Source organism: Camelus bactrianus, chromosome 1 (genome assembly GCF_048773025.1).
Source record: "Camelus bactrianus isolate YW-2024 breed Bactrian camel chromosome 1, ASM4877302v1, whole genome shotgun sequence".
Taxonomy (NCBI): domain Eukaryota; kingdom Metazoa; phylum Chordata; class Mammalia; order Artiodactyla; family Camelidae; genus Camelus; species Camelus bactrianus.
The window spans coordinates 61,400,583-61,425,964 of NC_133539.1; the positions used below are offsets into that span (position 1 = coordinate 61,400,583).

Genomic DNA, 25,382 nt, shown 5'->3' on the forward strand with positions numbered 1-25,382 from the left:
GCAACAGAGTAGGGAATGTCTAGTGTGGGCGGGGGCGAGAGGGCCTCGGTGCCTGCCGAGTCAGCTGGAAACTAGTGGTTCTAGGCAATGATTTTGGAACTTATCAACCTGGGATGCCATCTTTAATAAACTAAATATAAGAGAACAGCAGTATTGTATATTAGATTAACTGATACAAATTAGTAAGAATAACCACGAGATAATGTGGTTACCGCAAAATACCAGCTAACATGGCATCCCATGGGCCAGACACTGGCTGCGTGGTGTGACAGCTGCATCCCTTGTTAATTCTTCTACCCACCTCTGTGAGGTAGACACTGTCATTTACACACATCTCACAGATGAGGACCCTGAGAGATCAGGAAAGGAGATAAGCTGACACCATGCATGAGAAGGCTGGGCTCTAACTCAGGCTGTCAGCCGCCAGCACCTACCAGGAGAGGACTGCACCACTTTTTGACGTGGTAAAACTTTCACTTGTATGAGTTTATATTCTGTATCGTGTACATTATTTACATGTCTGTGTATTTTGTTTTATACACACACACACACACACATATATATATATACACAACATAAATTACATAAATTTTTTACAGGAAAGTAATGAATTTTTTTTTGGTTAGACATTCCTTTGAAAAGGCATTAGAACTTCTAAGTGTTACTCTGAACTGAAACAGGAAATGAAGAGGTGAGAAGCAGTTGTTTAAATCACTGGAACCTACACTGCTGCTCGCTGGGGCCCGCTCAGGAAGCCAGCCCCCAGCGCCCAGAGAGGCACCAATTCCTTTTACTCAGTTCATTTGAACAAAGTGGCTCTGAAGTCTAGATAGATGTGCAAGGTGAAACTGTATTCACCGAGAAATGTCTGCACCCCAGGATTGGGGCCCCCTTCTCTCCTCCCAGCTGGGGAGCCCTATGTCTCTGGCTGTGTGTGGCCCGCGAGGGGTTGGCTTTTCCCAGAGTGGTGTGCTCTGGAACACCCTCAGGGACAGGAGGTGGCAGGTGTGGGGCTCGCTCACTTGTGGTGGGCGGGGCCGCAGGAGCCCAGAAGGTGGCAGCCAGCCTGCTCCAGGTTCCAGTCGAACATCTCCAGAACTTTGTGGCACTCGCCTCGTGGCCGCAGACCTAACCCAAAGAGCTGCTCCACCTAAAGGGCAGAGGGCGGTGCCATGGGACACACTGGGGCCGAGGGGTACGGATCAGGGTAGGGCAGAGGAAAGCTGAGGTGGGGGCAGGGAAGGGGTGGGTGGGAAGAGAGCCGCAGAACCAGTCTTCAGGGTCCCTGAAAGCCAGAGTGGGCAGGAGGTGGCGGTACCTTCAGATACTGGGCAGCCCTCTGCACGCTCCAGCCGTGGCTCTGCAGGGCCGCCTGGCACTCCTCTGTGGTCACCCCATGCACCATGGCCTGCAGCTGGGCACACCCACCCACCCGTCAGCACCACAGGCCCCTTCCTCTGGGTTCCCTGGGCCCCTGCCCCTCCTTGCCCTGAGCCAGGCCTGCTACTCACCATCTGGATCTTGTCTGCTGGCCGTCCAGCCTCTGTCCCGTCCCCAGGGCAGCCCCTCTGCAGCAGCCGAGCAGTGGCCCTCAGGGTTGGTGGCCGGGCCCCTGGGTTGCTGTTGTTGGTGGAGAAGTTGGCCTTGGGGTCTGGGGCAGCCTGGGGCATTGGTCGAACGGTGGCAGTGGGGGCAGCAGGGGCCGGGGTGCTGGGTGGGGGTAGCAGCAGGGGCACAGGCACAGGGGCCGGCTCTTCAGGGCTCTGGGCCTCACGCAGGAAGCGCTGGTAGCGCTCCAGGTAGGGCGGGCGCTCAGGCAGCAGGTAGTAGTGGGTGCTGCTGATCTTCTTGCCATCTCGGACGATGGGTAAGATGCAGGGGCCAGCCCGGGAGCCAGGTGCCTGGATCACCTGGGGTGTGGCATACTTGGGGTCTGAGGCGAAGCTTTGGGTGGTGGGCATGGTCTTCCCAGGTGAGCTGGACAGCCGAGGTGGCAGTGGGGAGCTGCCGGGTGGCACGAGGGGGCTGGGGGTCCTCGAGCCTTGAGGGGACAGGGGCTCCCGGGGAGGCACCCGGGGAGGGGAGGCAGGCCCAGGCCAGCGCCCTGCTTCCTCCTCTCCCGAAGGGGCTGGAGACAGCTCACCACGTGGGCGTGTGGGCCTTGGGGGGATGGGCACCCGGGGTGGAACCTGGGGCTTGTCGTCACCCCCAGGGCTGGGCGAGGGGACCAGAGAGCCGGCCGGGACCTGCAGCTGCCGCATGCACTCCTGCTGCAGCGCCTGGAAGATCTCTGTGGTCTCGGCTGAGTTGGGCGGCTTGCCCCCACCCTGAGGTGGGAGGAACAGGTTGTCCTCCAGCGGAGGGAGGAGCCGCGCCGGCTCAGGCACAAAGGCATAATTGGTCTCGCCCTGGCTGAGCCCAGCAGAGACCCCTGCACCCACCAGGGTGCTGTTGATGGAGCAGACCTCAAAGTCATCCTCATCTTGGGCCACATCATCATAGGCAGGAGGCGGGGGCAGCGGGCGTGCATCCCAGTCCACCACAGGCGTGGGATGCAGGGGCCGGGGCAGTGCCCGCGTGGGACTCTGCGGCGGGGTCTTGTCCAGCAAGGAGCAGGCATCCATGGCCAGCTGTGCCAGTGAGGGCGCACAAGGCTGAGGGGCTGGGACCACGGGCTCCTCACCAAAGTCGATGAGTGTGACTTCACCGCCACCGTGGCCTGCCTTGGTGCCTGGCACCCGGGCCGAGGGCTTCGCTAGCCACAGGCCTCGGGGCAGTCCTGGCTTCCGCAGGCCCAGCCTCTTTAAGTCGCTGGACAGGGGGTCTTGGTCCTCACTCACAGGGTCATAGGTTGGTTCTGCGACAGGGAGGCAGAGTCAGGCAGGGGGATGGGAAAGGTGGGGGTGTGGGCAAGATAGCCAAGCATCCCCCACCTACTGCTCACTCCTAGTTCCCCCAGAAGTCAGCCCTCAGCTGTCAAAATTCTCAGTGCGCACAGACCCTATTCAAACCACAGAGGGCAGAACCTGGTCCAGATGCAGTCAGCCTTTCTGGGGGTGGTGAGTCCCTGCCGCCATCTCAGCTAGAGCAAGCAACACCCCACACCTGTCTGCCTCTGACACCCCCTCCATCAACACAAGGCCCCAAGTACCCCTGCTCCTGGGCCCTGGTTAGTAATCACTGCCCAGTTACGGCACACCATTAGTGCAGGTGAGGTGGTTCTGGGCAAGCTCCCACCGTCAAGGGCAAGAGGCACTATCCTTAGAGGATAGAGCTCCTGATCAGCTGGCATGAGAGCCCAGACACAGCCTCCACAGGCCCCAAAGGGAGTGAGGCAGGGCCAGGCAATGGCAGGGAGAGGCAGAGGTGGGCGCCAGGATCATACGCTTGTCCCAGAAGCCCAGGCTTTTGGGGGTGGGGGGAGAGGCAGGCATGCTGGGCCAGGTCAGCAGCAAAAGCTCACAGCACACACCCGCTTCCCCTCCCACCCGGCCAGCCAGCCAGGGCTCTGTACCTTCCAGAAGAGGAATGAGAGAAGAGAGGGGGCGGGGGCAGGGGCCAAGGCACCGAGAGCAGCCCCACTTACTCTGAGTGAAGATGACAGGCTGCGGAGGGCGAGGTGGAGGCTCCCCTGCAAGAAAGGCCATGCAGAGAGTAGAGGGGGCAGAGCAGGAGCAACAGAGGACAAGGGAGGCGAGACAGAGCCAGACAAGAGGGCAGAGCATGGGGGTGGGGAGGAGAGAGAGAGAGCCGTGAATAGGCGCAAGTGAACGGACAAACCCAGCAGCAATGGGAAGCAGTGGGGCGGCAGGATGGGAAAACCATGTTCCGGAGCGACAGGCCCAGGATCTGGGAGATGGATGAGGCTCCTGGCCAAGATGGAGCCCATGGGGTGGTTTTGGCTCAGGAGAGGAGAGCAGGATTAGGGGGAGTGAGGAGAGCCAGGATCTGAGCACGGTGGGGAGTAGGAGGGAGGGGGGAAGCGGGCAGGCCAGCTCAGGACCGACCGAGGATACCCACCTCGGCGGACACAGCTGCCTCTCACCGTCCGCCCCACGCCCAGCTGGAGCCAGGGACACAGCTGTCCCCCTGCTGCCCTGACCCAACCATCCCAGAGCAGGAACAGGCGGCTCAGGGTGGCCTGAGGAGACAGCTGATAAACTAGGGGACCCAGGGTCACGGGAACCCTTACTTTTCACCCTGCCCAGATGCTGGGTGGGTCTGGAGGTGCTCAGTTCCACGCTCAGCAGGTCAGGAGGGTCCATGGGATTTCCCAGATACAGCCTGTGGGGAGAGAAGCAGGTCAGAGGCGGCGAAGGGTGTGGGGTGGTGGCAGTGAGGACACTCCAGAGGAGAGCTGGGCTTGTGCCCTGGGGTCAGACAGAGAACAGAACCATCTCGCCCTAGCCCCTTGCAGATATGGGTCTGGAGCACAGGACTTCCAACTCCCAGTGGCTCCCTTCTGTAGATTTAGCTGTGACCAAGGGAGGGTACTGTGGGGGGGTGGGCAGAGAATGAATTCCTGACCACAGGTTGAAAATTCTAGGACTGCAGGGGCTCCAAGGACACCCTACAAGGGCAGAGCTGGCCCTCTACACCCCCACAGTGCCCCAGCCCACGCCCGGCAGCAACCTGCTGACACAGCCTCTCTGCCAGGCCCTGCAGCACCTGGGCCACATGGCCCGGTCAGGGTGGCCTGGAGGTGGGGTAGCAGCTGGGCCACCACTGCGCTGTGCCGACTGTCAGGATCTGGGACTTAAGTCACTGAGGCTGATGAAAGCCAGAAGAATGGGGCTGGCCATGGCATGGCGCCCTGGGAGCAGGCAGAGGGCTCCAGGCCTCCTTCTGGAGGGTGTCTGCGCTCTCCGGCCCCTGCCTGGCTCTTGTGAGGTGAGAGAGGGCCACCCTCCCAGAGCTTAGCATTCTGGTGTGCAGGGGCAGGCCTGAAGGGCCTGCTGTGCTGTGCCACTTGGGTTGGAGACATGTGTCCAGAGAAGTCAGGGGAGAGCGCAGCCATGAGTGGGACCAGCGGATTAGGCCTGGCGGGAGGAGCTCAGGTGGCTCCCTGGGGCGGGGCAACCAGGAAGTGACTAATTCTCCTGAGTATCCTCCCCAGATGCCCCCAGATGACCTATTCTTTCACTTAGAGGAGACTGAACCCCCCTCTCAGGCCCAGAGCGAGCAGACAGGTTAGGGTGCTGGGGCTGCTGCCTAACACTTCCTTTGAAGTTTCCCCACAGGGAACTTTTTCTGTGCCTCGCGGCCCTGGGCCTGAGCCAGCAGCTCCCGTCTCCAGGACTCCCATACTAGCAGCAGAGGAAGGGAAACTGCTACCCAAGTGCTGGGGATCAAGAGAGGCTTTCCTATTGAACTGCTTCTAAAGGCTGTTCTGAAGTCCATTTTCCAAAGGCCAGAGTGTCAGAGGGAATTAAGGTGGGAACCTGGGGGCCTTTCCACTGAAAGAAAAAGTAGGTCCATCCTTTGAAGCACCAATCCCAGTTCCGCCTACAAGGAAAAGCTGCTAAACAGGAACCCTTGGCCCACGGTTGTAACGGGGACCTCGGAAGCCTGGAGAGCCATGTGCCCGGAGAGGGGGCTGCTGATCCTGGAGCTCCAGGTGGGGTGCTGCCTGTACTCACTCGTCGATCTTGTCGGGGAAGCCCCAGCAGTGGCGGGGGTCGCTGTCGCCATGCCCCGTGTGGATGAAGCTATTCTGCAGGGGCTGGCTGATGTCCTGGGCCGACAGGCCAGCCACGGAGGTCACCACGTTTCGAGGGAAGGGCCCCACACACAGCGTCCGTGTGTTCTGCCCTCGCCACCAGTAATTCTCAGCCCTGTCCAACAGAGATGACATGGTGAACACCAGAGCGTGGTGGGACAGCCCCAAGGAGTGGGGGCCCCTTCATACCATGCTCTCTTCAGCCATGGTATCTGACCACTTTGGCAGAAGGGTGTACAAGGGCTAAGGCCTCAGGATCAGAGTAGTCTACCATCAGCCCACCTCCTCCTGGCAGCTCTCCAGGACCTGCCACTCCCCCAGTGCAGGGCCTGGCATTTGTACACAGCCTTACCCTAGGGTGGGTCAGACAGCTCTGCCTACAGTTTACAAATAAGGAAACAGGTTCAAACAAGTGACATGACTTGCCTACAGTTACCAAAAAGAGCGCAGCAGACACAGGATGCAAATCCAGTTGTTAGTCTCATACCACCACCTCACCTCCCTCCTCCTCTGGCCACGCCTAAGCCCCAGTCCTCTCCTGGCCACCCGATTCCACCCTTCAGCCCAGTTCCAGTTCTGAGCTACATTGGCTCAAGGGAGCACCATGGCCTTAGCACTGGGCTTAGGGCCAAGCCCTCCAACCACAATCTATCTCCTCAGGCAGCCTTTCATCAGTTTGGAAGCACTTGGGGCAACCCACGCTATCACGCACCAGTTTACATGTCCCCAGTGCCTTCTGCCTCCCCTTGCCAGGACCGTTGGGCCCCTCACCCTTGCCCCCATCCACCTCCTTGCGGGGAGAGCTCTACTTTCATCTTAAACAAGGGGTCCAAAAGGGAACCTAGCCTCCCAGTGTGGCTGGACTGTGGGACCACCAGTCCTTCGCTCTAAACTCGATAGACACAAAATCTATTGACGCAGCCTAAGTCCAGGACTGGGGTTGGGGTGGGAGCCAGGCTAGGTGGGCAAGAAAGAACAGAGCGCCCTCCTAGATGCTTCAAATGCCAAAAAGCCAATAGGTCATGAGGCTCCTGCACCTGCTGCTGGGGTCACTCACACCTGAGGGCAGGGGCAGAATCTGGGCTACCGCAGAGGTGGTGAAAGCCTCATACTGCTGTGGTGGACGCGTGTGGCACCAAGCTGCAGGCCTCCACTGCCAACCCCCAACCCGTACATCACCTGTCCATGCCAGGAGCGTAAAGAGAGGCTTCCTCCAAACTGCAGCCAGAGCAGAGGGGTTGGGGAAGGTGAAGGCTGGCAGGAGGCAGTGAGGCCTGAGCACCTAGATCCTCCTCCGTGAGGTGATGCGGCCACCGGGGCAGCACGATCCCCAAGTAGCCCCTTCGAGAGACCAAAAGTTGCACCCCACGAGCACAGCAATCCTTGGGGAGCCAAGAGGTGTGGCAGAGGAAGGCTGGGAACCCAGCCTCCTTGCCAACAAGGCTGCAGGCCGGCCACCACAGACACAGCAACCCTGTGATTACCACGCTGCCCTCCGGGTGGGAAGGGCAGGCAAGGAAGGAAGAAGAGAGGACAACACACGGGAAGGGACAAAGCCCATCCAAAAATAGCAGGGCCAATCCAAAGAGAGAAACGCCTCTCCTCCCTACCCTCCAGCCACCGACCGACCGGCTGAGGTCAAGAGGCAGGCTGGGGAACGCCTGGCATCCGGACCCCCTGCTGCTGTCCCCCAACACCCATGGGCCCTCTGGGTCCCGCATGCCCCTCCACAGAACAGTCTCAGACACCAAGCCCACAGCTGGACACTGGACTCTGCTCTCCACACCTCTTCAGAGGTGCTCATTAACTAAGGTGGAGAAGCAGCGCACAGTGCAACAGACTCACGTCCAAGGCCAGGTTTACACCGTGACCACGCCCTCCCAGTGGACCCTGAGTAAGGCCAGACTAGCAGGAGGTCACTCCCTCCGCTCCTTTCCTTTTCCCAACACAGCCCCTCACTCAGAAGCCTCCCCAGACCCATTTCTGAGAGTGAACGCAGAGCCAAGCCCACCTCCTTTTGTTACAGGTATGGCCGAGGGAAGAGCCAGGCCTGGAAGAAAGGGCTCCCTTGATCACTGCTAGAAGTCCTGACGCCAAGTCTCAGAAAGGCTTTGCTACTGCATAAGGGGGAGTCAGGAGTGCAGACTACGCATGAGAAAGAAAGACCACCTCGGGAACAACATCCCAAGCACAGAAGCAGCATCCTCCCAACAAAGGTCAACTCCGACGACGCCGGAGATGCTGCCACCCTGCCCACCGTCCCCCTTGAGGCTCAGTGGGGTGGAGGTGCCAGCAGTCCAGCTGCTTCTCACCCAGCCTGCTCTGGCCACACACCTCCCTTTCCCCTCCAAGAACAGCCTAGAGTCTTTATAGCAACAAGAGGGTGCAGCCCCTGCAGCACAGACAGGCACCTCTAACAGGATGCCTGTCAGCATCCTGGGACAGGCAAGCTGTGAAGCAGCACTTGGGAAGGGCCTGGGCTGAGAACCGCCTAAGGCGGCCCCAGCTCTACTTGGGACCAGCCTCCGGAAACCTCAGCCCCTTGTCCCAGTCCTGGCCTACCTAGTCCCAAAACGGCTGACAAATGTGGCTTAAATTCTGCTCAAAACACCATCCTACGCACTTCTCTCCGGGTGTCCCCAGCAGCCCCTGGCCTTAAGGGACAACACATACCCTTTGCCCCCCCTCCCCCACCTACTACAGGAAGCAGAGGCCCCAGGGACCAGGCCAGGCCAAGGGCCTGCACACGGACTTCAAAACCTCTGTCTTCCTGCCCCACTTCGTGAAAACAGAACATCGAAGTACTGCCAGCCATCCCAGCCTCCCAGTAAGACCCTCTGGAAAAGAGTGGTCATCCTCTGTCCCTCATAGTCCAGTCAGAGCCTCACAAGTTGGCTCACAGAATATCTGGTGTTCTCTCTGTGCTCACTGCCTGGTACCCCAAAAAGCACGGAGTCTAACGAATCAGGCAGAGCCAGGGGCAAGGGCACTGCCAGACTCTGGACTAGGAAACAAACACCGGAGACAGCTTCCACAAGAAGGAATCCCAGCCTAGCAGAAAAGCACAGACAAGAGACAGCTGAGCACCGGGCTAAGGAGAGACGGCGAAACAGACTAAGACCCACACACGTACAAACCCAGACCCAAAGGGACACCCACAGAGAGCCCATCCACCCGGAGACATGGAGACAGAGCCTGCCAAACAAACACACTTCGGGCACTGAGGAAACAAGGGGGCAGTTAAAGCTCTGGTACCACCGACACACAGGCCCACTCCCAAAGCCTCACCGGCTGTCGTGCCTCCTGCCCCTCAACTCCCACCTTCTGAGCAGCTCCAGGGACCAAGGGCAGGCCCTGTGGTCCAAGTTGGGCTGGTAGCCCTGGGGGGGAGTCCGGCAAGCCCACACTGGCAGGCAGCAGTGGAGGCAGCAGCTGGGCCAACCCTAGCCGGTGACGGAAGGGCGGGGCAGGGCCTGCCCACGTGGCCTCCCAGGAGGAGTGGCTCCCCGACCCCTCCTGCTCCCCGCCTCGCTCCGGTGGTGACCGAGGGCGCCAGCTCCAGAGACAAGTGCCCCAGAAACCCATGAAGCCCCTGAGTCACCCCCTGGGGAACACTGGGCCCTGGTACATGGGCCCTCACTGAGAGCAAGGGATGGAGGAAGAAAAGACCTGGGGACCACAGGGCACAAGAGGGTTCAGGTCCAAGGCCCTCTGGCTCCTGGAGCTGGGAATGGTTGTAGGCTCAGACTCTAGCCAAAGGTCCTACCATGCACCTCCAGAAGGGCCCTCACCCCAGTCTTCCTATTTCCAGAACGCTCCCCAGACTGCCACACTGCAGTCCCTCCCCTCAGCTCCAAACCACAGACTATACTCCTTCCTGTCTCCAGGCTTCTCTCCTTCCAGCAGCTTTCTGCTTCTGTCCACCACTAACTCCCCAACCATACCTCACCCCCCCTCAACCTGTTGGTATGTCATTTTTATTCCCAGATACTGGACCCTAAGGGAGTCCTGGCCTGCAGAAGAGATGCCAGGGCCACAGCAGGTACAGGTCATGCTCCTCCACAGCCGGCTCCAGGATCCACTCCATCACTCTGACTCAGACCCAGAGGCTCCTCTCACCAAACCCCCATGAGGCACAAGGTTCAACCAAAGGCCCCAGACCCCCGAACCTGAAGTCCAGGTAGAAAGGGCTCTGTAGGAAGCAGTCCCTGCTCCCATCCCTGCCTGGCTCCAAGTCAGAGGAGTCAGAGGAGCCAGGAGTGCAGGGAATTTCCTCTGCCTCGCTCCTCTTCCTGGTCCTCCATGCTCACCCCCTACCGCAAAGGCAGCTGTAGCCTGCCCTGCCTCAACCAGTTCCTCAGACACCCTGCGGATCGGATAACAAAAGGGTGGGGTGAGTGGTAGGTGGGGCCTCCACAGAGGGGCGGGCTTGAACCTCAGGGGCTGCAGGTAGGAGACGTGACTTATGAGATGCTGCCTGCAGGCAGACATGTGTTGCCAGGTGTGAGGGAGAGGGAGGGGTCAGGAATAGAGGCCCTGCCAGGGCAGCCTGGGGACAAAGGAGCCAGGGTGGGAGGCTCAGCAAAGGATGGAGGGGAGCTCTGGGAGGGAGCAGTGGGGCACAGTGGGAGGGCAGAGGCTGCTCTGAGCTACTGAAGGGCACCCAGGTGGGAGTCCAGAGTCCTTATCCTGGGAGGGGGAAGGGGGGGTAGGATAAGAGGAGGACCATCCAGGAGTCCCAGAGTCCCTGGTTGGGCCCCGAGGCCATGCTGCCCCGCTTTCTATGCCTCGCCATAACGGTAGTTTGGTCCTGACCCACACAGTCAGGGCTGGAGCCAAGCGGGAAAAGGGTGACAGAGGAGGCGCCAGGAAGAGAAAACCCCTCTGAGCCACAGTACCTGCATACCTAATGTGAAGCACTCAGGAGTGGACCAGGCCTGCTCCCCTCTTGCTGCAGGAGCCCATGTGTTGTCACAAGGACAGAAGAACTCTCAGCCCCAGGCCCCTCCACCCTGTGCCCTTCAAGGCAGTGCAGGTGCAGCCCCGACGCTCCCTACCTCCCCTCGATGACAGTGATGACATCGTTCATCTGGATGTGCAGCTTGTCTGGTTCCTCAAAGTCCTGAAGGGCCCGCATGTCAGTGGGCTGGGCCTGGGGGGCAGAGAGAGGTCATTGTCCACCTTGGGGCTGATCCCTGTTTGGAAACCTCAGCCTCTGTGAGCAGACCAGTCCTCACCTCCAGCAGGAAGTCCCGCAGGGCCACAAACGTGGGTCTGTCCTCTGGCTTATGAGCCCAGCACTGGACCATGACATTGTAGATGTCCTGGGGGCAGTCCTCGGGCCGGGGCAGACGCTCTCCCTCCTTGTCAATCTTATGCAGGATCTGGTGGTGGAATGGTGCAGTGTGAGAACAAGAAGAGCACCCAGCCCCCACCTTCCCCCCACCCATGGAACAGCTGGAACTACAGGCTGCCATGCCTGCACCCCAGAAGAGCTCTGCCACTGCCCTGGGCCTCTGACCCTCATCCCCAGGTCTGGGGCCTCCAAACAAGGGGCTAGAGCATAGGCAAGACGGCGAGCAAGCCCCAGGCCACCGCTCCTGACCACAGGGGCCGTGCCCCTTGCTCAGCCATCTGAAGGGTTGTGCTGACACAGGACATGGTTAACAGGGACTCCAGCAGGGCTGGGTTATGAGCCAGGGATCGAATCAACCCCCAGCTGCCCTGTGGGGAGCACAGCCCCAGCCCCCTCACCTGACTGCCATTGAGGCCAATCCAGGGCTCCTGGCCATAGGTAAACATCTCCCATAGCGTCACCCCGAACATCCAGGTGTCGCTGGCATGGGAAAATGTGCGAGTCTTCAGGCTCTCAGGGGCACACCTGGCAAAGGCAGGGGTAAAAGAGGAGGCCTCTCAGAACACACCCGCCCCTGCGTCAGCCCCAGTGGACCTAAAATGCTCATGTGTTGTTGCCCCATGTGCCCAGTACAGTAGGTACCAGGGACACAGGGACAGGGCAGGGGCGTCTCAACTACGGGGTGCACAGACTTGGACAACATCATCGCCGCTCAGGTCTTTTATCCACATGTAGCCTGGGGTGGGAAGAGGGGGACGGGAAGAGGGGGACCTTCCCACATCAGGGAAGCAGAGGCTCCAGGAGGGGCGAAAGGGGTGGCGCAGCGGGGATAAGATCTCAGGCTGTTTTCTAACTGTGGTGGGAGGATGACAATTTCCAGATTTTGGGCAGGATCCGAGGATTTGGGTCATTTCAGCAGGAAGGTGTGGGTGGGAAATTTGGATAGGGACTGGGGAAGAAGCAAAATGGGTGGGAACAGTCACACGCACTTCACCCAAATATCCTCACTCCCTCTGGGGCCCCCTTTAGGGTGAGGGAAAAAATGCCACTCCAGTGAAGCTAGCAAAGAGGTATTCATTCAGGACAGACTGAGGCACAGAGAGTGAGGAGGAAGCCAGCCTTGATGGGAGAATCAAAGGCCTCTCGTGGGACTAGAGAGCTGGCCCTGCCACTCAAAGGGGATGGTAACCCAGGGAAAGTCACCCAAGACCTCTAAGTCCCATGTTCCTCACCTGTGAAATGGGGATAAAAATAATCTGCTCACTTTACACAGTTTAAGGGGGCCACACAAGAAAAGCTGACCTTATAGTTTACCATTCAAACCAGGATGCCTGAGTATGAAAGGGGGTGCTATTAATTACTCCAGGACATCAGCCATGAACCAGGATGCGTGGTCACCCAAGGTATAAAGTCAGCAATTAATTAGGGTGATTGTACATCCTGAGTTAGAACGGTTTTCTGGATGGTAGAACTGGACTGACTCCTCCCAATCTAAAGCAAGGAGATCATACTCCTTTGTGTGCCTCTGATAGCAGAGGATCATGACGGTCTCAACACAGGATAAGCTCACACAGGAGCCAGGGCAGGGCCAGGTACCACCCCAGTGTGCAGGTGAACATCCTGTCACAGTCTGTAAGGCCCTGTGTGCCCCCAACTCTACCTGGAACATGCTTACCAACTAGTCTCTGCCTGGCTAAATTCTGATATTTTATGAGCTTAACACTGGGTCCTCCAGAAAGCCTCTATGGGTCCCCACAACACTTATCCCTGTGCATTCTAGCACCTGGTACGTGGGCATCGAGAATTTCTGGATGGATGAGTGAATGGATGGCCACACAAGGGCACCCCAGGCCCTGAAGAGACGAGGGCTGATGGGAGTACAGAAGGCCCTGGAAGCTCTGAGGCCTGGGTGCGTAGGGACCACGTCAGGGCAGAGTGGGGTCCAGGCCCCTTGAGCCAGCAGCCCCTGCCCCTCACCAGGCAAAGGGCACCTTGCGATGCTCCTGCATGACGTAGTGGTCGTCATTCTGGGGCAGAGCTCGCATCAGCCCGAAGTCCCCGATCTTGACCAGGTCACGGGTGGCCAACAACAGATTGCGGGCGGCCAGGTCACGGTGAATAAAGCGCTTGGACTCCAGGTAGCCCATGCCCTCAGCCACCTGCACAGCATAGCGGCTCAGAGTACCCAGAAGGAAGTGGCCCTGGTGCTTGCGCAGCCGGTCCAACAATGATCCCAGAGGCGCCAGCTCTGTCACCTGAGGCCACAGAGGAGGAGGGAGAAATAAGTGTGGCTGAGCCCTGCCCCTTCCTCAGCCCCTTCCCTGGAGGCCTGCCAGAGCCACCCTCCTTGCTCCTTCCTGGTCTGTCCTCCAGGGACCTCCAGGAGTCCTACAGCCTCCCAAGCCTCTTCCTCCAGGCAATGTAGGAAACTGAGGCCCAGAGAAGCAACCCAAAGAGTCTCAGGTTAGCAATGCCAAAAACTAAACTCTGGGGCCAGTCCCTCCCATGGGTGCAACTCTCTGCTAGTGAACACAAGCAAAATCCGGACATGGACGGAGCTCCAACAGACACAATCAGTGCTGGGTTAGGCCTGTGAGCCCCTCTGCCACATCAGGCTGGGACCAAAGCAGGATCTGGAGGACCTGTGACCTTTGTCAGGATGGACAGAGTAACCCCAGTACAGGCAGGAGGAGTGGTGGACCTGTGGGCCCAAGACAACAGGCCCCTCCCTGCCCCCTGCACCCCTCTGCCCACAGTACTCACCATCTTCATGGGCGGCGTGAGCACCACACCATAGAGGCGAATGAGGTTTCGGTGGTCGAGCGAGTGCATGGCGTTGACCTCCCGGATGAAGTCGTCCATGGCCTCTGGCTGGCTCAGTACATCAGGCTTCAGGCACTTCACAGCAACACTCACCTGGACGGAGCGGAGATGGCAGGCAGTCAGGACAGGCTCCAGCCCCCGACACTCTGGGCTGACCTGCTCCTCCCTCCAGCTTGGCTCAAACATCCCTGCCTCAGACCTGCTCATCTGGAGGGGTGAGTGTGTCACAGAAGCCTGTGGCCTGGTTAGGGGAGGGCAGGTGGCTGACCCACAATGGCCACAAGCTGGGCCTCCTGTTTCTATGGGAATGCCTGGGTGACTACCATAAGGGAAAAGATGAGGCATGATGATAGGATATTAAAGTGTTGCAATAAAAAATATTTTTGGTGTAGAAGGAAAATGCTTTAAATATAATGCCATGGGGGAGGGTATAGCTCAGTGGTAGAGTGCATGCCTAGCATGTATGAGGTCCTCGGTTCAACCCTCAGTATCTCAATTAAAAAAAAATGAATAAATAAACCTAATAACCCCCCACAAAGCTCATATGTATATATAGCCATAAAATTAATCTACAGTGACAGAAGTCAGAAGAGTGGTTTCCCTGTTCTGGGAAGGGGAATAGTCAAGGGAGCATTCAGTTAGGGGCTACTCAGAGGAAGAGGCCTGAGGGGTTCTGGGGTGACAGAGATGCTCTATATCCCAATCCGGGTGGTGGTTGCACGGGCCCATGCACATGTGAAAATTCACTGAGTTGCATACTCAAGAACTGTATGCTTTACTGCGCACATGCTATCCATCCCTCTGGGTGAAAAAATTTTAAATACTATACTAAGATGAAAGGGCAAGATTTAAAAAATTGAATTCAAAATTTGTATCTTAACTAAATTCAACAAAATACCTGAGGAGTGAAAAGGGTGGAAATGCTAACTCTGTTTCCTCTGAGTGGTGGAATTACAGGCAATTTTTCTCCTTATTTTTAAAAGTTTTCAAACTTTTATTATAAGTAAATTAGTTTTACAATTGAGAAAAGAAACAGATGTGTCTAGTTAAACCTGAGCACAGATGGACCCCAGGACAGGCCATGCTGGATCTGTCCCCATCCCTCTTCACATCCCAGGAGAGGGGACAGATCCACCTTAGAGGGCAGAGTGTGGCCTCTGCCAGAGTTCCTTAGGAGCCTTCCCCTCAGCCACCCCACAGGACCCAGAAAGCTCACCGTCTTCCCCGAGGGGGCGTCCCACTCGCCCCTGCGCACCACACCAAAGGAGCCATCTCCCAGCTTCTCGAAGAGATTCAAGTCCTTCTCCCCAATGAGGCAGGTAAGGCTCTGCAGGGACCCCTCCCCTGCTGGGCCCCCAGGGGTAGGCGAGGTCTTCCGGAAGGTGCTCTGAGAGTGATGAGGGGGGAACTCAGCCTCCAGCCGCTTTCCACTGAACATCTGTTTGAAGGCAGCCAGGGGCCAGATGGAACCCTGAGGCCCCAGAGCTAGTCACTCAGTCCTGCCCCACCAGGTCCTCAGCTAGGCCTCCAGGTCCTAGCTTAGCCAAAATTCCAGGGGGCAGCCCCTGGGAGGCCTACGCCCACTCCCAACCACATCCTCAAACGGGAACCACCCCCTACCCAGAGAGGCCTCAGGATTTGTGCCAGAAATGGACGGCCAGGCATGTAGCCTGTGGCTGCTGTGGCCCCACACCCAGCTGTGGGGTCAGGAACAGCCCGAAATCACTCCATGCTCCACCTTCTGCCCCACTCATCCCTCTTTGTACCCCTACCCGGCACAGACTCCAGCCCCTCACCCGAGCAGGTGGGCAGGAGACTGAGGGGCCCTCACAAACACCTCCTGTCCATTTTTAGCCCTGGCCCCTTCTCTGAGTTGCCCATTTGGCGCTGTCTGTCTCCACCCTCCCCAGGGAGTCGGCTGCCCTTCATCCTGCCAAGTGAGAGGATAATTTGAGCCTGAGGTTGGACGGTGAGTGTGTGTTTGGGGAGGGGGGTCGGGTAGATGAAGCAAGGCCTTACTGGGGAGGGCCTGGGAAGACAGCTAGGCTTCTGGAGGGAGTGCCTAGAGCTGAGGGCTCAGAAAGAGGAAAGGTTGGAGAGCACTCTGTAACCTGGGCTGGAGAGGGAGGGGGCCAAAGGTCAGGGGACAGGAGGGAAGCCCTGAGGGTCAGAGCGGCTTGTTGGTTTGACCTGGTCACCCCATCAGGGCATGCAAAGCCTTGGCTTCAGGCCACACACTTTGCCCAGTTGGGCCCCTGACCCTCAAGGTTGGCAGAGGCTTGTCTGTATAGGGTGAGGGGATCTCCAATCTGAGGGCCTCTTCTGGCCACCGTTCCATCCTTCTTTCCAGTAACTGGAATCCCTTATGTTTGCATGCAACATTCAGTTGACAAGGTCCTTTACAGCCTTTCTCTCCTGGGACCCTCCCTACAGCCCCAAGAGGTGAGCTGGGCAAGTGTGGCCGGCAAGGTTTTACTGAAGACATGCCTCAAGCCTGGAGATGTTCCCTGACTGGCCTGGGGACCTCCTTTGAGTCAGTGGTAGATCCAAGACCCCCTGACTGAATCGTGCACACAGTACAGCTCTTTCCTTCTGCCTTCACCCGCCCCAACACACTCATCCTTCCCTAAAACCTGGGCAAGGGACCAGAACAGTGTCCCCAGAAAAGGCCACAGGATCCCAAGAGACAGCCCCTTTGCCAGATCACAGCCAGAAAATCTCTGCTGCCCAATCCCAGTCCAGCTGTTCTGCCCTGCCCGCCCCCCACCTCAGCCCTGAGGCCAGAAGTGGGGAGGGAAGGCCCGGCTGGTTCACTTCCTCTCGCATTGTCTTCCAGACAATGGGCAAAGTTCCACTGAGTCACACCAGGGACTCACCACTCCACAGACCCAAATTAGGGCAGGGGGGATGGGGGCAGGCTGGGGGGAAGGAAGCTGTTAGCAGGGCCGGTGGACAAGAGAAACCCTGCACAGACTAGGGAGGTGGGGGAGTGGGAAAGCAAAGATGTCCTAGGTCTAGACAGTCCCACTGCCCCACACTGGACACCGGCCCCAACATTCAGACAGAGCAAGGGCTCACGTTACGGCGCACCTGTCAACGAGCGCCTGTTCCCTGCCCAGCACGAGGGGACATGAAGCCACCACTGCACACAGGCCACTCAGCGCCAGCTCTGGCGGAGACAGACACTTAGCCAGGCAGCTCTAAAAGTACCCTGCCTGATAAGACCCCAGAGGAGGGAGGTCTGTACAAAGTGCGAGATTATAGTGCCAAGAACGGGGAAAGCTCCCAGGACAACATCAGAGCGAGCCCCAGTGGGCAGCCCCTCCCTCCTTGTCCACCCACCTTGCTCATCCATGACTTGCGTTTGCACATGGCCTTCCTCCTCTTCACAGCCTCCCACAGTCGCCGCTGGCCTGTGGGGAGGAAGGGGAACCTTGTGCTGCTTAGGCACTCACAACCCTCAGAGGTTGCTGCCTGTTGCAGGCTTCCTCAGTCCCCCTAGGGGGAGTCTATCACTAGATACTGCCCAAGGAAACAAGCCACCCCACCAACCAGGGGCCGCCATCAACCAGAGGGTCATTGCATTCCACTTCTAGGCAGGGGTTCTCAAACTGAATGGAAGTGTTTAACCACCGAAATTGAACAGTAGTGCTCTTATGCCAATTCTCAAGAAAAATTAAGAAATCAAGGTAAAGGACAGAATTTTTCCCAATTTTGAGCTTCTCTCCCACAAAATTTTATTATGTAACTGGCATCGGACATCAACTCTCCAAGCTAAAAAGCAGCATAAATTAGTGTCTAATTTAGCATATTATTACTTATTTAGCTATTTTAGGTTGAATGTACTAAAAAGTTTCTAATGTTCTGTAAGAAACACCGTGACTTCTAGATGCTACAGTCACTACTTTTACGATAAATACATAAAAAAGAAATCAGTTCAACTTATGGAACAGATCTTTGTGAGAGAGACAGAGAAAGAAAGAGAGAGATTAAGAGACAAGAAGTAAACCACCCGAGGGTTTTTATCTTCCCTTCTCCACACAGATCTCTGGCCATCAACCCCTCTAGTGCTGAACAGTGAACAGAACAGACTCAACTCTACATTTATAGAGGAGGAGATGGAAGAAACACATCCTACAAATATCTGCACAAACAAAACAGAGTATGCAGTTAATCCTGAGTAGCCAGAGATATAAGAATCCTCTAACTCCAGTTCACCTTCACAACTGCAAACCGGTCTCATGCATTCACTGTGTGCAGTATCTACTGATGCCCACTGCCCCACCATGGGGGCTCTCAGATAGGCAGGGAGAGTTCTCAGCTCTGCCATCCGAAAGAATAAAGTGGGGAGGGCTCTTCTATGTGGTTGGCAGTCCTGAGGATAGATGAGGTAAATGGTCAGTGGGGCAATGACAAGTGAGGCCAACGCCCCTACCTACCAGGCCGGCCCATGCCAATCTTCTCCAGGTCCTCATTCTTGACATACTCGAAGTGGGACAGGCGGGTAACGTTGAGGTCGTCACGGAGCCGCAGGAAATACTGCTGCAGCTGCACCTCGGACAGCAGATCCAGCAACCAGCCTGTGCCCTCCTCTGGCTGCATGCTGCTGCTCCCCAGCCTCTGTGGGGAGAGAATGGCTCAGGGACCATGAGACGCAGGGAGGTAAGAGGTGACCTTGCCCTGTGCACTGGGTTCACCTACATCCTACTATGCTGCTGCAGGGAAGGATTCAAACCACCTTCCTGCTTCCCAAAGCAGCTGTACAGAAAAGACTGTACCCACCTGGCTTGCTTCCTGTGACAATAGGGGTAGAATTAGAGCAGATGGGATTCAGCCCAGGCCCTGGAGTTAGGGTCTTACTCCCCAAATCTCTCATCCATGGCTGAGTGGCCTGAGATCAAACTCTGTTCTCAGGGGTCTCCATTGGCTTTTTTTTTTTTTTAAGTATAGTCAGTTACAATGTATCAATTTCTGGTGTACAGCATGTTTCAGTCATACATATATATATATATTCATTTTCATATTCTTTTTCATTATAGGTTACTACAAGATATTGAATACAGTTCCCTGTGCTTCACAGAAGAAATCTGGTTTTTTAAAATCTATTTTATATACAGTAGTATTTGCAAATCTCAAATTCCCAATTTATCCCCTTCCACCTGCTTTCCCCCTATAACAATAAGTAGTCATTCCCATTGGCTCGTAAACTATCCTGGTATCACAAGCCTTTTGAGAATCTGAGAGTAACTATCAATCGTGTCTCCAGGAAAATATATACATTCTTATTCATAAAGTTTTAATGAACAATTTTGGAAGGGATAGTGTCCCTTGAGAGCTATCCATGAGCTACCCAGACCTGACGGACCCGACAGGGACTAGATGAGCTCTAGCTATGTCCCTCCTAATGCCTGACATCTCAGGAGCCTCCCTTGCCCCCGTCCAAAGACCACTCCACAAGCCGCCACTTGAGTATCTTCTGGGATCACAGGAGGGGAAGATGAGAGGGAAGGACAGAGGCTGGGGTGGGCTTTCAGACGTGGCCCAAGGATGCAGCAGTAATCAGCTGCAGTCAACAGCTGTCACAACAGACTGTGGCCCAGTACTGTCAAAGCTTTCAATTTTTTTCAAGAAAATACCAGAATTCTGAATATGTGAAATATTACCATTAAAAATTTTTTTGGAAAAGGTAATACATGCACATGGTAAAATATTCAAAAGGCACACAGGAGCCATAAAGTTTCACTCCCTGTCTTACTGCACAGCCACCAAGCTCTCCATCCCCAAGTCAGCTGCCATTAAGGGCTCTGACATATAAGGGCTCTGACAAGTCTTCCAGATTTGTTTTCCCCATACAAATACTCACCCATAACCCACACCGTTCTGTTCCTTGTTTTCACTTGACATTATATCTTCCTCCTGACTTCTGAACTATGTCAACTAATTCAAGTTTGAAATACACACATGCACACACATGGATATGCTTTGCTGGCCAAACAAAACGACGTGCAGGCCACAATCAGCCAAGGGGCCACCAGTGAGTGAGCACCAACCTACACCCTCTGGGGCCCAGAGAAAGAGGCCGGTGGTAGCCCCACAGCTAGGCAGCCTCGCTCACCTGACACCAAATCCATCCCTGTATGAGTAAGACTCCTCGGAGCTAAGGGCCTGTCAAGCCCCTGACCTGTGCTCAATCCCCACCAAAGAAGAGAGGCATGAGGGAAAAGGCCAGCTGCCCTGAGATCCTCTCCTCCCAACTCAGAGGTGGCTCATCCCCCAGTTCTCATCACAGGTCATATTAAGAGAAGCAGGCACTCTCAGCCCAGGACCAGCATGAGGCTCCTGCCCCCAGTTCCCAGTGGGGCTGCCAACCCAGTGCCAGGAGCTCAGGCTTTCCCAGGCAGCACAAAGAGCGACAAATGGGAACGAGAAGCCCTCAGTTCAAATCCTGGCTCCTTCACCAAGGTGGCTGGGCCAGAAGAGTTTCCAAACTTTAAGCCGTAACCCTTTACTGGGATGGCGGACAGTTCTCACGAGGGCTGTACAGCCCCCTAGGGGACATTTTTGATTGTCACGTGCTGAGGGACCACTAGGGTATTTAGTGGGTGGCTGGGGGACAAGAACACAGTCTCACACACTGTCCCAAAGCTCACACAACTTAATTCATGCAGGTGAAAAATTGTGTATAATCATCTTGAGAAGTGAATTCCACTGTCCATATGAAAAAGAAAGTATGTTTGCAGTTTTCATACTTAATTTTCCTGGAATAGAACTACTGTGTACAGTGAGGGAAAACTGGTCTTTTGCTTTGTTTAGAACTTACCAAAAGTTGTCCACTAATTCAGAAGAATGTCACTTGAGGCAGCCCAACCTTATTATTTCAAAACTCTCCTCTCGGTCAGCCCTTGTAGATGTTGCCTCCATAGTGGTTCTGCCTGAGGTCTTAACATCTGACTACTTCATAATGCCACAGTGACATATTAGAATACATGAAATGTTATCACTGATCTCCTCTTATCTCTCTTATATGTTACAGGAGGCATTATGTTGACTGAATACACACACACACAAACACACACACACACACACACACACACACACAGTAAACAAGTTATATTGTATTTCTATTAATTTTATTTAATAAGAATAAAAAATAACTAACACTTCAACTATAGTTAACTATATGTTGGGCACAAGTTCTATACACTTAGCTATATTAACTCATTTATTCTCAACAAAGCCATCTGTAAACAAACAAGGGGGTGTGGGCTTAAGAAGGCAGGGCACCACTGCTTTCCAGAAGAAAGCCTAACCTAGGCAGCATCTTTCCGTGGCCTGACCAGACGGGGCCAGCTAGAACCACTCTCCTGTCCCTGGAGCAAAGTGATTCCACCCCTCACATGGCTCAGCTCAACATGGGGCCTGCAATGAGGGCAAGCGGTCTGAGGGCCCCCATCACTTCCTCCTCAGCCCCCAAGTCCCAGGGCTCCGGGCCCCTCATTCTACCTCCTCGAGAGTAGGAGGCAGCAACTCCTGAGACCAGCTCTGCCCTGGGTGGTGGGGGCCGGGGGAGGCTCAGAGACCCCTCCCCTGAAGAAGCTGCTTAGAAAGCAGTCTGGCCTGTTCCTTTTCCCTGAAATACCGGCTAACAAATCTCCCTGCTCCACTAGGTACTCCTCTCCCTGCTCCCCAACCCCAGACACAAGGCTGCTCTGCGTAGGGGTGTGTGGGAAGACGGGAAAGAACATTGGGATCCCAGTGAGAAAGCAGTCAGGGTGACCCTAGACAAGTCCCCGCCCTTCCCCTAAGTCCCCCTCCAACCCCAGTATCTTTGTGGAGCACAGAGCACTGCTGCGGTGTCCCCCAGCACAGCCCAGTCCACACACCTATGTCTAACACGTGTGGCTCCTGTGACTGGCACGCCTGCTTCCCGAACATGCTTTTCTGACACACTCTCCACCAGAACGCAGCCACCAGAGTGGGGAAGCCTTGAACCCCTGGCGAGCTGTAATGGAGGCAGCCCTCAGCCATTTCCAGTCCTGCTCTCTGGCCCTTAGTGAAGCTCTGAGGAACTGATTCAGTCCCTGGTCAGTCCGGCTCCCGCCCCCAACCCCCCACTCACTGTGTAGAGTCTCCGCCGAAGTCTGGCCAGAAGAGGGAAGGAGAGCTCGAGGCCAGGGAACCGACGAGCTGCTGGCATCTCCACGGAGCTGGACCCCCGATGGGGTCACCAGGGCTCTGGCCCAGGACGTAGGGGTGGGGGGTGGGTGGGCAGTGGTCTCTGCTCCTGAATTTCAGGTTCTGCCCAGAAGGGAAGTTGGCCAGAGGTCTGCCCCAGAGGTCCCCTAAATCCCACACCGGGGGTGGGAAATGGAGCAGAATAGGGTGATCCCCTTTTCTCTGCTCTACAGCTGTTTCCACAGCTGGTTAGCCTGGCAGAAGCAAGGTAGCTCTTCTCTGTGTTGGCTGTAGCCTGGGTCCTCTGTCCGGTTTCTCTGTCTTCTCTCCAGTGCAGTGGTCACAGCTCCAGCCCTACTCCCTGGCTCCCCCACCCGACTGCCCGCCCTCCCTCCCTCCTGCTTCCCTCCCGCCCCAGCTGAGCAGCTCTGACACTGGCTGAAAAAGGACCTTTCTGAATCACTGCCAAGAGGGCAGCGGGAATGGGGGGACTCTTCCTCCCAGCCACCAGAGCTGCCCCCCCGCCACTGCCTCCCCATACACAAGGCCCCCTGTCTCTGGCTTCCACCCCAGCCCCCATAGTTGCAGACAACTCCTGGGATTTTAGGGTGGGGGCAATGTCAATCAAGCAGTAGTGTACAAAGAGGGGTTACAGACTCCCATATGGGCTTGTCTGGGGCTGTGAGGGCTAGTGCATAGCCTGAGTTGGGGGCTTGGACACTAGAGAGCCGTTTCTGGACCTTGCAGGCAGACCCACTAGAGACCCTCCCCCATCTCCCAGTCCCAGCCTTGGCTAGGCGTCTCCTGGCTCCGGCCCTAATGTGGCCCTGTTACCCTGGTGCCCGACGGAAATAGGAGTCCGGCAGCCTGCCAGTGTGGGGCAGTCCAGCCAAGAGCAAGGGGGGTGGAGTGGGGGTGAGGAATCTCCACCTCCTCCCCTGAGATTGCCTTGTCTGCTGCCCACAACGCCCAGGGTGCCTCCTCCCCAGACCAGCTGGCCAAGATCCAAAGCCCCCTCAAAACAAATATGCAGCTAAACCCTGCAATGCCTCCACCTCAAAGCCACAGGATTCCAGGCTATAGGATGTCTCTTGAATAGCACCTACACAGACAACAGACCCAGCAAAAGGGAACTGGAGACACTCGATCAAGCCCCCGTGGGCCCCCCACGTTCCCAGAGCTGACAATTGATCCCTCTGCCCCTCCTCAAGGGCACCAGCTGCTGCTCTTACACTCTCCCTCACTACAGCCCCCAGACACACCTGACAGCTGCAGGAAGTCCTCTCAGGCCCCCTCAGCGCCCCCCTCCCAGCCCAGGGAGCCCATTTCTTGCACACTGCTCTCTTGTCCCTATCCAGCTGGCCACCAGCTCTGGGAGTCCCAGCTGGCTGGCGGAGTAGGCAGCTGGAGTGAGAGTTTTGGGGAATCAGCATCCCAGGCTTTTTCCAAGGCCTTTCTCTCAGTGCTTGACCTCCCTGGCAGGGAAGTGCCCAAAGGGACAGCCATTTCCTGATCTGACCCAGGGAGGAGAGTAATGGGACACCCCCCAGCAATCAGTCCCTCTTTCCCATCCCCCTGTCATCCACCACTATCCAAAGCTTGTGCAGCCAGCCAGGTGCAGCCTCCCCTCGGTCCCAGTGAATCACCAGTCTGAGACTGGAATCAGAGATAAGGGACAAGACAAGGTCAGGCTGAGGTCACACTGGAGCTGACTTTCCCTCAAACCCTGACAGACAATGTCCACAGCAGAGAAGCCTACTGCCTACCTCCCACCAGACACCTGAAGGAGACCCAGGGATCTGACCACAAGTTAAGGGGCTGCTGGAATGGAGTGGCCAGATTGAAAATTCTAACCACCATCTGAAAGATGTGCCCCAAATCCACCAGAACCCCATGCCTGACTCTTCCTTTAGACATTGGGTAAGAACAAGCCTCAGAGCTTGCGCAGTAATCCAACTGTGGGAAGTTGTGAAGAAAAGCAAAGCATGGTCAGGGGTCGGAGCTCAGGCCAGCTCCTGGACCCCTTCTCTCAGCCCTGGAAAACAGCCACCTTTCTGCCCGACTTTGTCCTGTCAGTGACTGCCCTCTGCCGGCCAAGAGAGAAAGTGATTAATTTCTAAAGTAAGGGAAGCAGCCCCATAAATAAGATGCTCATATTTTCCAAAGCAAACAGGGACATTTGGCTTAATATGCAGATTCATAAAGCCAGTAAAAGGCAAGGTCCAGAGCACAGGAGCTCAGTGCCCATAGAAGACTAAACCCACATCCTGGCAGTGCTTCCGGGGCTCCCATGCAGCGATGAAGCAAGCCCAAAGGGCAGCTTAATCGGTTCCCAGGGGACTCAGAGACACTGAAGCAGATGTCAGCATCAGGAACACACCACCACTGACTCATCCCACCCATCCCACACACAAGCACATCACCCTTCTTTACCCAGTCTCCCACCCCCAGGATCTGTCCTGGGTCCCAGGAGCATAGACACCCCTCCCTCCTGAGAGGCTGCCCTCAGCTCACTGGCAGATGATGGGGCCTATTACCTGCTGGCCCTCCTCAGCCCTTATCAGGCGCTGATACGTAGATCTCCCCGCCACAGAACCCAAACTCCCGGCATTAGTGCCAGGGAGGTAGGCAGAGCCCTCGCAGCCCCCGCCCCTCCAGCGCACCGGCAGCGTCAGCGTCACCGTCACTGCCGTGCGTTCTGAGGAGCTGGGCCTCGAGCATCCTCCAGGGGGGCTGGAGCTGTTAAAACGACTCAGCCAGGGCCCAGCCCGCTCCCCACTGCCCCGTATCAGCCTCCTGCGGTCAGAGGAGAGGAGCGGAGCCGGGTGGTCGCGGTCAGTCTTGCTGGGCCTGCGGCCGCCCCTCCCCCAATCCCCGCGCCCAGCCTCCATTCCAAGGAGCCGCTTCTCCGCCGCGCAGCACCACCCGCTGGTCCCCAGAGAGCCAGGTGCGGGGCCCCACCTTCACTGACCACAGAACCACAGCTCCCCTCAGCCCCTGGCCGTCTCCAGGACCCCAGAGCTCCATAGTCACCGATCAGGTCCTGGGGATTCAAGGGCACTCATATCCATGATAAGGGAGTCCATCCAAGAAGCTCACAGAGGGGAAGCCTCCATCCTGACTTGACCTGAGACCCCTCCCTCCAGACGTTGGGGCCTGAAGCCTATCCTTCCACCAGCCAAGTCTCCACGTGGCTCCAATAATGCGCCCACCTGACGGGCTCCCTGGCGCGCTTTTCGGCACTCCACTCCACCCAGAGAACCTGTCCAGCCCACTCCTCGCCCGCCGTGGAAGCCACGCCTCCGGCAC

The 25,382-nt window shown here is 56.6% G+C and overlaps 1 protein-coding gene across 12 annotated transcripts in view; it reads right to left on the bottom strand.

Annotated features, from left to right (window-relative positions):
* TNK2 (tyrosine kinase non receptor 2) overlaps nt 1-25,382 on the bottom strand; it is a 42,222-nt gene that overhangs the window by 851 nt on the left and 15,989 nt on the right. The window contains exons 2-16 of one of the 12 annotated variants that reach the window (XM_074365184.1): nt 22,018-22,196; nt 18,338-18,518; nt 17,241-17,311; nt 15,115-15,369; nt 13,839-13,991; nt 13,053-13,330; nt 11,474-11,600; nt 10,957-11,103; nt 10,777-10,871; nt 5,640-5,834; nt 4,193-4,284; nt 3,515-3,631; nt 1,512-2,857; nt 1,319-1,414; nt 1,023-1,150 (exon numbers count right to left, since the gene is read on the bottom strand). In XM_074365184.1, coding sequence (XP_074221285.1) covers nt 1,023-1,150; nt 1,319-1,414; nt 1,512-2,857; nt 3,515-3,631; nt 4,193-4,284; nt 5,640-5,834; nt 10,777-10,871; nt 10,957-11,103; nt 11,474-11,600; nt 13,053-13,330; nt 13,839-13,991; nt 15,115-15,369; nt 17,241-17,311; nt 18,338-18,518; nt 22,018-22,095 — 3,359 coding nt within the window. In that variant the 5' untranslated portion in view covers nt 22,096-22,196. Of the gene's footprint in view, nt 1-1,018; nt 1,286-1,318; nt 1,415-1,511; nt 2,858-3,514; nt 3,632-4,192; nt 4,285-5,639; nt 5,835-10,776; nt 10,872-10,956; nt 11,104-11,473; nt 11,601-13,052; nt 13,331-13,838; nt 13,992-15,114; nt 15,370-17,240; nt 17,312-18,337; nt 18,519-22,017; nt 22,444-25,382 lie in introns of those variants that run through there. The other 11 variants (XM_074365194.1, XM_074365186.1, XM_074365190.1 and 8 more) reach the window with 11 other exon arrangements.